This window comes from Sorex araneus, chromosome X (genome assembly GCF_027595985.1).
Source record: "Sorex araneus isolate mSorAra2 chromosome X, mSorAra2.pri, whole genome shotgun sequence".
NCBI lineage: Eukaryota > Metazoa > Chordata > Mammalia > Eulipotyphla > Soricidae > Sorex > Sorex araneus.
The window spans coordinates 154,014,379-154,025,347 of NC_073313.1; the positions used below are offsets into that span (position 1 = coordinate 154,014,379).

At 45.7% G+C, this 10,969-nt stretch overlaps 1 gene segment (V, D, J or C); it reads right to left on the bottom strand.

Annotated features, from left to right (window-relative positions):
* Positions 1–5,482: 5,482 nt before the first annotated feature.
* On the bottom strand, positions 5,483–10,397 carry LOC129399804 (immunoglobulin heavy variable 4-38-2-like). The segment is given in 3 exon segments: positions 5,483–5,563; positions 9,958–10,271; positions 10,352–10,397. Coding segments are annotated over 3 exon segments (441 nt in total).
* Between the last annotated feature and the right edge of the window lie 572 nt (positions 10,398–10,969).

The following is a 10,969-nucleotide window of genomic DNA, read 5'->3' on the forward strand; positions in this document are numbered from 1 at the left end:
GAGAGAATGTGGACTTCTCATATTGGAAAAGTCCTTGAGTTCTGATTTCTGGTCAGACACTTTAGAAGTCTGGAAAACATCTTTCCACCCAGCACAAGTGAAAACCTGAATAAGTGAAACTCAGAGATTCACTTTCTGTCTCTGTGAATAATAGGAAAAGAGAGATGGAGAGAGAAGTAAAACAGTATTATTTTAAAAAATTTACTTAGAGAAATTCAAGGAGGGAGAGAGAGCATGAGAGAGAGAGTAAGAGAGAGGGGGAGAGAGGGGGGAAAGAGAGAGAGAGAGAGAGAGGAGATGGCATAGGATTGTTACAGAAAGGACAGAATCTGGTCATCATCACTTTAGCAATCCTCCTTTATTGATCTCCAGGATGCTATATGGGTTCTCTCTCTCTCTCTCATTAGAACATAGGATTGCATCCATATCTCACACCAGATACAGAATGTACAGAGGAAAACCTCGGCTGGTCTCTCCATGACACTGATCATAGAGGGCTCATGCAGTTTCACTCCATTGGCAAAGACAAGGAAAACTAAAATAAATGAATGGGACTAAATAAATTAAAAGATTTTAATGGTAATGTAAACAACATTAAAATTAAGATACCCTACAGAACGGGAGAAACATCTATACACCAAAGCTCAGATCTAACCTAATATCGAAGATATTCATTGCACTCACCAAGATCAAAATCAGAAAAAATCAACCATCAAAAATGGTGTGGGACAAGCCTACAGCAAGCATTATCCTCAACGGGGAAAAATTAAGGGCCTTTCCTCTAAGATCAGGTACAAGACAAGGATGCCCGCTCTCACCACTTCTCTTCAATATAGTACTGGAAGTACTTGCGATAGCTATTAGACGAGAAAAAGAGATTAAGGGCATCCAGTTAGGAAAGGAAGAAATCAAACTCTCACTATTTGCAGACGATATGATACTATATCTAGAGAAGCCTAAAGCCTCTACTAAGAAACTCTTAGAAACAATAGACTTATACAGTAACATTGCAGGCTACAAAATCAATACCCAAAAATCCATGGCCTTCCTATACACAAACAATGAGGCAGAGGAAAGGGACATGAAAAAAGCAATCCCATTCACTATCGTACCCCAGAAAATCAAGTACCTCGGAATCAGCTTAACCAAGGAAGTAAAAGACCTTTTCAAAGAAAACTATAAAACGCTACTCCATGAAATCAAAGAGGACATGAGGAAATGGAAACATATACCCTGCTCGTGGATAGGGAGAATCAATGTTGTCAAAATGGCAATACTCCCCAAAGCATTATACAGATTCAACGCGATCCCTATAAGTATACCCATGACATTCTTCAAAGAAATGGATCAAGCAATCCTAAAATTTATATGGAACAACAAACGCCCACGGATAGCTAAAACAATTCTTGGGAAAAAGACGATGGGAGGCATCACCCTCCCCAACCTCAAACTTTACTACAAAGCAGTAACAATTAAAACAGCATGGTACTGGAACAAAGGCAGAGCCGTAGACCAATGGAACAGGGTGGAATATCCCTACACACAACCCCAAATGTATGATCATCTAATCTTTGATAAGGGAGCAAGAGATGTGAAGTGGAGCAAGGAGAGTCTCTTCAACAAATGGTGCTGGCACAACTGGACAAACACATGCAAAAAAATGGGCTTAGACCTTGACCTGACACCATGCACAAAAGTCAGATCAAAATGGATTAAAGACCTCAACATTCGACCACAAACCATAAGGTACATTGAACACAAGGTCGGCAAAACCCTCCACGATATTGAAGATAAAGGTATCTTCAAAGGTGACACAGAACTAAGCAATCTAGTAAAAACAGAGATCAACAAATAGGACTACATTAAACTAAAAAGCTTCTGCACCGCAAAAGATACAGTGACCAGAATACAAAGACTATCCACAGAATGGGAAAGGATATTTACACAATACCCATCAGATAAGGGGTTGATATCAATGGTATATAAAGCACTGGTTGAACTCTACAAGAAGAAAACATCCAACCCCATTAAAAAATGGGGCAAAGAAATGAACAGAAACTTTACCAAGGAAGAAATACGAATGGCCAAAAGGCACATGAAAAAGTGCTCTACATCACTAATCATCAGAGAGATGCAGATCAAAACAACCACGAGATACCACCTCACACCACAGAGACTAGCACACAGCCAAAAGAACAAAAGCAACCGCTGTTGGAGAGGATATGGGGAGAAAGGGACCCTTCTACACTGCTGGTGGGAATGCCGACTGGTTCAGCCCTTCTGGAAAACAATATGGACGATTCTCAAAAAACTAGAGGTTGAGCTCCCAGTTGACCCAGCAATACCACTGCTGGGAATATATCCCAGAGATGCAAAAAAGTATAATCGAAACAACATCTGCACATGTATGTTCATTGCAGCACTGTTTACAATAGCCAGAATCTGGAAAAAAAACCCGAATGCCCTAGAACGGATGACTGGTTGAGGAAACTTTGGTACATCTATACAATGGAATACTATGCAGCTGTTAGAAAAAAGGAGGTCATGAATTTTGTATTTAAGTGGATCGGCATGAAAAGTTTCATGCTAAGTGAAATGAGTCAGAATGAGAGAGACAGACATAGAAAGATTGCACTCATCTATGGCATATAGAATAACAGAGTGGGAGACTAACACCCAAGAATCGTAGAAATAAGTAACAGGAGGTTGACTCCAAGGCTTGGAGACTGACCTCACATTCTGGGGAAAGGGCAACTCAGAGAAGGGATCACCAACTATAATGTAGTTGAAGGCCATGCGGGGGAAGGGAGTTTCGGGCTGAATGAGGGCTAGAGACTGAGCACAATGGCCACTCAACACCTTTATTGCAAACCTCAACAGCTAATTAGAGAGAGAGAACAGAAGGGGATGCCCTGCCACAGTGGCAGGGTGGGGTGGGGGGAGATGGGATTGGGGAGGGTGGGAGGGATGCTGGGTTTACTGGTGGTGGAGAATGGGCACTGGTGTAGGGATGGGTTTCCGAACTTTGTATGAGGGAAGCATAAGCACAAAAGTGTATAAATCTGTAACTGTACCCTCACGGTGATTCACTAATTAAAAATAAATAAATTTTTAAAAAAAGAAAAAAAATGGTGTGGGAAATAAACAGATACTTTTCTTAAAGTAACATCCAATGGGCTGTAGTCACATAAAAAGGTGTTTATTGACACTTAATATGAGGGAAATATTAACATAAAGGACAAGAAATCATCTCTCCTCAGTAATATCCCAGGCTTATATCAAAAATACTGGAAACAATATTAGTGTTGGAACATTGTCAAAGGAAACACTCTTTCTATGTTTGTGAGGACGTAACTATGGAAAACATTATGAGATTTTCTAAGGAGTGAAAATAGAATTTCCAAGTTACAAGTGATTCTAGTTTTGGGACCCTCACCCAAGCATGAAAATAGTATTCTGAGAAAACACATCTAAACATGCCCATTGTCGCATTTAGTATAGTGATCAGGGCATGGGAACAATCCTAATGCTTAATGACAGTTTAATGAATAAGAAGTTGTGGTGTGTATACACAATGGGATACTCTGCAGTTATAAGAAAAAAACAAAACGTCAATGTTTTCTGACCATGGATGGAACTAGAGGATATCAATGTAGTTTATCAGAGGGTGAAGGACAAATTCAGAGGATCTCATTTATCTGTGTACACAGAAAACAGAGTGTCAGGATGGACAGGATCCAATGATAACTGCATCCTAACCACACTCTGGGGTTCCCGAGAGGAGTCGTGTGGGGGCTCAGATCACTGGGAAGTAGAGGCCGAGCATAGCACAGGGGCACAGCAGAGTGTGGGGGTTTGTGGGGATTGGGTGCTGGGAGAAGCGTAGGGAGTTTGTGATCACCAGCCTCAACACTCAGACTTTAGTTATTGTCTTTCCTCAATGACAATAAAAATAAGTGGACTTGGTGTTGGTGGGTCTCACTGGTGACTTATGTCAAGTGGGGAGGAGAATGACAGTCACTTTCTCCCCATCTGCCTCTTTCACAGGGGTCCTGCTGAGGAGGGGTCAGAGATGCACGAGTCACATGACTGGTTTCTCCACTAAAATTGCTGAGGGGTGCAGAGGGAAAGGGAAACCTAGAATGTCAATCTGGAGAGTGGATGAGGGTACAAAGGTCAACCCATCCCAGAGAGCAGGAATTCCAGGTGCAGGATGAGCAGGTAGTCTGGGTGCAGGTCTGAGGGGAAAAGTCAGAAGGGACAGAGTGTGTGTCTGAGAGCAGAGGGACAGGACAAGAACACGGCTGAGTACGGGCCATTGCTTCACTTTCTGAAGTGACTCTTCCCAGGGGGAGGATTAAAATCCTTCCAGGGTGATTTTACTTTATGCAAGACAATAATGGGCTTCTCAGCTGAGTTATGGTCCCACCACTGGAAACTTCCATCAGGAGGCAGAAAACGTGATGAACTTGCCTGCTCAAAATTGGTATGGAGGACTCAGCCACAGGATAAGTTTCCCATGGGGCCATCTGAGAGCTGAGGGGCAGGCCAGTCCTGATTTTCACAGAAAAATGATCCATCTGGTCATGAGCAACGTTTCTTCAGGGGAGGATCCACAGAGGCTCCTGGGGGCCTGCACCACTGAAGATCACCCTGCTTCCTCCTGCAGGTGGTTTGTGTCTGGGCCCACAGGGCCATCTCCTCACTGTGTACCTTGCACAGTAGTACAGGGCCGTGTCCTCCACCCTCAGGCTTCTCATTTGCAGAGAGAGCATGTTCTTGCTGTTGTCTCTGGAGATGGTGAATCGGCCCTTCACAGAGTTGGCATAGCTTGCATAAGCACTATCATACCTAATGTATGAAATCCACTCTGGGCCCTTCCCTGGTGCCTGGCGGAACCAATTCATGTCATTGTTGCCAAAATTGAATCCAGAGGCTGCACAGGAGAGTCTCAGGGACCCCCCGGGCTGTACCAAGTCTCCCCCAGACTCCACCAGATGCACCTCACACTGGACCCCTGCAAACACAAAGACATCCTGGTCAGGAAACTCTCCTCACCAGAGGATCTGCCTCTCCCATCTCTCCCATACTCCGTGTCTCTGTTGCCCAGGAGTTACCTCCTAGCACAGCCACCAGGAGAAGCCAGCTCAGCCCACACGCCATGTCAGTTCTGTGTGAGTCAGGATGGAGCCCCTGGGAACCCCTGAACTGACTCCTCTCCCAGAGCTGAGGCTGGTCTGGGCTGTTTCCATCACTGTGGAGAGTCTTATTTGCATGTCCTCCTTCTCTATAAAAAAGTTCTCTTTGAACTTGTAGAGAGAAGGAAGGACTCCAGGGCAGGTGAGGGTTCTTGGGTGACTGTATCCAGAATAAAATTCATAAAAATCTACATATTCGAGTATTCATTATTACATGGCTATCGGTTTGGTGTTTAATATTTACTTTTAATAAATCCTATACTGTGTACAGTGTTAATTCTATTTCATAATATAATATGACACATAAGAGCATAAATGGTTTCTGCAATGTAATCAAAGTACATTTTAAGAGTTGGTCCTACTGTCTAGACAATAAAAATCCACAAAGTCACTCACAGTTATCAATGTTTTGAGAACCAAGTGTTAAGATAGAATCAAGAGGAAAGTAGAATGGCCAAAAAACAGGGCCCTGGTATCTGTAACATCAGTGAGGCAGGCTCCTGTGTCTGCTTTGTCTCTGTGCTTTCTTCTAGAGGGAACATATCTGGGGTTAAAGGTATTTATCCCCATGTTCTAAGGCCCTTGGATGTGTAAGAGCTAAGCTCAGACACACTAAGACCATGTTTGAGAATTGACCTAAGAATGTTTTTCTCCTGATGATTCCTGTTTCTAAGGAGTAATTCTCAAAGTGTTGGGTGTTTGGAGCTCTCAGACCACGAGGCTGTTAGACCTTGAGCAACATCCTTTCTCTCTTCAACTGTCTGTCTATTCATATAGCATCCCACAGTTGGGCCCAGTTCACCAGGATCGGTTCCCATAACTAGAGATGCAGAGGCCTTAGGGAAGGGAGGCTCCTCCCCTGCATCTAGTTAATCAGGTTGATTCCCTGCACTCCGTATGATTTCCATGACCCCATCAGGAGTGATCCCTGAGCAGAGCCAGAAGTATACCCAAAGTGGCACAAACAGCACAACCAAACAGGGGCTGAGAGATAGTACAGTGTTAGGGCACTTGCCTTGCACACGGCCGAACCAGGTTCAATCCCTTATGTTCCTGTGGTCTTTGAATACCTTTAAGTGTAATTTCTGAGCACAGATCAGGAAGAACCCCTGAGGATCACTGGGCCTGGCCTAAAAATGAAACACAAATGAACAATAAACCAAAACCAGAATCATAAACAAAATATGGGTTAGAGAGCTATCAAGAGCTTTCCCCCTGTCATAAAACAAGTTGTCTTTATTCTAAATTTGTGGTTACCTGGAGTATGTTGGAGAGCAGCGTGCATGGAGGTGTATGGAGTGTGAGTTTTCACATCAATTTTTGCTCCATCTCTCTTTATTACCATGTAAGCACTTGAATAGTAATAATATTCACAACAGCCATCATCTAAACAAAATACTGATTGTAGATTAGTAATGTTTCAGGAGCACTGACATATGTGGACACCTGTGCAGTGATCATTACCCCAAAACAGTGGATAAATCCCTCACCCCAGTGCTTCCCCTTGGTCAATGGTATTCCTTCCAACTAGCCTCACCCCTCCCTCATGCTCCCTGCAGTACTGCTTCTTTGTGTAAGAGTATGTAGGGTGTTTCAACAGAATCTGTTGAGACTGAAGTGGTCATCAAAGCCCTAGCAAACAGGGCCTTCAAATTCAGTACATCAGGATCCTCCATGAGCTGTATTACGGATTCTCCACCAGGATCTCACCTTTCTACAAGGAAGTGATCATTGACGTTAAGAAAGGGGTTTGGCAGGGTGATACCATTTCACCAAAATTCTTCAGTGCCACCCTCGAGAATGTCATGCAACGACTGGAATGGGGAAGGAATGGGATTGAAGATAGATGGTTGGCAACTACACCATCACTGCTTCGCTAATGACATCGTTCTAATAACACCAAATATTAGTCAAGCTGCACAAATGCTGGCCGACTTCCACCATGAATGTAGAAAGGTCGGACTGCAGCTGAATCTCATGAAGACAATGTTCATGAGAAACGGAATAGTTTATGACGTTCAATTTGTTCCCAACGGAATGAAAATCTCCTTATGAACAGTTATGTGTACCTGGATCAAGAACTCAATATGACGAACGACCTGGCACCTGTGCACAGGAGGAAGAGAGCGGTGTGGAACATCTTCAAGAGCATCGAAGGAGTTGTTAAGTGGCTGAAGAACCTCAGGCTCCGGGCACATCCTTTCAACTCCACTGTTCTTCCTGCACTAACATATGCCTCAAAGACCTGGGCCCTATGAAAACAGGATAAGAACGCTATTTGGGTCTCCCAAAGAGGAATTGAAAGAGTTATGCTTGGAGTATAATATTTCCTCAAGTGAGAGAAGGAATCCGGAGTTCTGACCTCCATCAATGATCAAGAATCAGGGATGCTGGCTTATTTGCCAAGGCGTCGAAAATCAGATGGGCTGGACACGTAATGTGATTTGGAGATGACTGCTGGACTAGATCTGTTACTGACTGGATTCCACGGAATGTCAAAAGAATGTGTGGCTGCCCACCTAGGAGATAGTCAGACTTCTTCGTCAAGACCCTGAATGAATGATTTGAGGCTCTTCATGTTCCTGGAGCGAGCAGAGGCCATTGGACTACACTGGCGCGAGACAGCTACCAATGGAGATGTTACTGGTGCCCACTTGAGCAAATCGAAGATCAATACGATGACAAGTGATACAAGGGATGTAGAGTGTTATTACGAAGATTCGCTCTCAATCTCCTTCCACTTTAGGGTTATATTATGGGTTTCTATTCGAGCCTAAAGGGGTCTTGGTTTACTCTCAGTCCCAGACTTTTAAAATAGGTCACATGAGCTTTTAAAAGGAGGGAAAAATTAAGGAAAAACTGTTCTACATCTTACATGAATATCAAAGAGAAAGCTATAAAAATATCAACGAACAGGAAAGTACTGATTAATACTCCCTCATCCAAGCGTTGAAGTCCTGGGGGCCCGGTGAGGAGAGTGTTGGGGACAGCGAGGACAGGCCACAGGCAGGGGGTTGGGAGTGTGAGTGTGTCACTGAAAGTGGAGCTGCTCTGGGAACGATGGGGAAGGATCCTAGGAAAGATGCTGGAACTGGACATGGATGGGAGTGTGTGGGGATCATGGGGGCTGAGTGTCTCTGTGTTGTGACAGAATATTGGCACGTGTGGGCTTCTAACACAGTGTGACCCTCTGCCCTTTGGTGGGGCTTAGGACTTTTCTGAGGTGGCTCCTCAGTGCCCTCTGGTGGTCGGCAGTGCCCCTGCAGTGCCCTCCTGTGGTCTGGGGGGTCCTTCAGAGCACTGGGAAATGAGCCCAGCCTGATTAACAGTTTCCCCAGGGAGGTGTGTTCAGAGACAGCCCCATGGAGAAGGGAATCCTTTCTGACTCCACGTGGAGGTCATTCATGCCTGAGTCCCATCACAGCTCAGAGACCTTAGAGTAAGTCTGGTTTACAGAGAAAGGGCCGCATGGAGGAGTCCTGCAAAGGGAGAGCAAAGGGCCACAGTACAAGATAGAAATGCTGAGAAAGACAAGATTAACTTGTGAAAATCAATGTCACTGCCAGTAGATTACTATGGTGTTTGATTCCTATGGCCTGTAGAATTTCCAAGTCCCTTTAAGGATCAGTATCTTTGTACAACGGCTGGGTACTGACATTTTGTGAAAATTTGAATGACAAATGTCTGTCAACAGAAATACTCCTTCTTGTAGTTTCTTTCAATTCAGTGTCTTTGAATATTATCTGAACTTTTTTTTAATCAAGAAAATAGATTTTCTCTATAAAGTGTGACCATCCAGACCATTCAGTTTTCTATTGGACTAAAATCAGATGCAAGAGCAATGAAACGTTATTCCTGCCTCTATCTGGGCAACTCAGCTCATCTGCCCCTGTCTGGGGGACACATTGTGAGGGCCCTGGGTTCTGGGTGCAGAATGAGAAGGAATTGCAGCCCCTGATTTCCTGGTTATGGCATGCCAAGAGCACAGCACGTGAATAATTAATCATCATTGATGTATGTTTTTCAGATGATATTTTTGCTTGCAATCAAAGAGCATTCTAGCTACCAGGATCAGTGTTTTACTTTTATCCAGTGCAGTTGTGACGCCCACAGCATCCTCCTGCCCTTAGGCACTAGTGAGTAACAGGGACCCTTCCTGAAGGCCCTGCAGGGCGAGTGCCCAGGAGTGAGCTGAGGGGTGAGGGCTGGAGCCTCCCGAGTCCTAATGCAGAGCCTCCCTTAGCCCTGCACAGAGGGCACAGTAGAGTGAGGAAGAAGAGGAGTCTCTGGGGTCACAGGTGAGCAGACACCCCCTGACAGGAAACAAGGCTGAGCCCATCTCTGGACATCCCTGAGCACGCGAGTGAGACTCTCCTGGGAGCAGACAGGAGGGGAGAGTGCGGGGTCACTGCGGGGAGGGTCAGAGACCTTCACCTCCATATATCTGGAAGGAAAGAAGGGTTGCAGGAAGTGTGAGATTGTGGAGGAAGTTGGTATCGAGATCCTTGCGTGACATTTGAGAATGTGCCTGTCCTAAGAGTGCGTGATGGCAGGACAGGGACCCCTGTGTGACCCCACAGTCACTCTCAGTACAGAGTGGGTTAGTCACTGTGCTGTTAGGATCCCCTTTTGGGGCCTGACCCCCTCATGGTTCCTGTGCCCCTTTCCGTCCTGAGCGCCCTCTAGTGGCCCTGGAGGCCCCAGCAGCCCAGCCTGTCTCAGCAGGTTTGTGTCTGGGCTCACCCTGCCTACTCCTCACTGTGTATCTCACATAGTAATACACAGCTGTGTCCTCGGGGGTCACTGAGCTCAGCTGCAGGGAGAACTGGTTCTTTTTTGTGTCTTTGGTGATGGAGACGCGGCTCTTCAGGGACGGGCTGTAGTAGGTGTCTCCATCCCAAAATATACTCGCCAACCAGAGCAGGCCCTTCCCTGGGGGCTGGCTGATCCATGCCCACCAGTAACCATAGGTATCAATGGAGAATCCGGAGACAGAGCAGGTGAGGGAGAGGGTCTGGGAGGGGGCCACCAGTCCTGGGCCCGACTCCTGCAGCTGCACCTGGGACAGGACACCTGGGGACAAGGAGAATCAGTCACTGTCAGTCCCTGCAGTCACCCCCTCCCCTAGACCCTGTCACATCTGGGACACTCACCCAGGGGGGCTGTCAGCAGGCAGAGGAGAAGACCCCACAGAATCATCTTCTTCTCGACCACAGCTCTGCCTTCCCCAGAGACTCAGCCCTGAGTGAGGAGACAGCTGAGAGCCCCACAGCCCAGAGAGCATTTGACCCCGGAGCCTGAAAAGGATTTGCATGAGGTGACCTCCTCTGTTATTAGTGGAGGCCTCTGACCTCAGGTCCCCTTTGTCCCATTGGGCACTGAACTCACTGTCTGGTGGATTGAGCACTGCTCAATGGGGCACATTGAAACAGGTCATACGAGGGTCCTGGCTTACTCATATTCATAATCAGAGAAGATGAAAAGATCAAAATTCTCTAAATTAGTTCACATTTTCCTTTTTCAATATCTCAGCAAGTCTAAAGCTAAACTTCGTTTCTCTTTTTTTAATTTTTATTTATTTATTTATTGCTTTTTGGGTCACCCCCAGCAATGCTCAGGGCTTACTCCTGGCTTTGCACTCAGGAATTACTCCCGGCAGTGCTTGGGAGACCATGTGGGATGCCGGGGATCGAACCTGTTCGGCCGGGGATCGAACCCTACCGCTGGACTATCGCTCCGGCCCCCGTTCGTTTCTCTTTTATAAACACCGC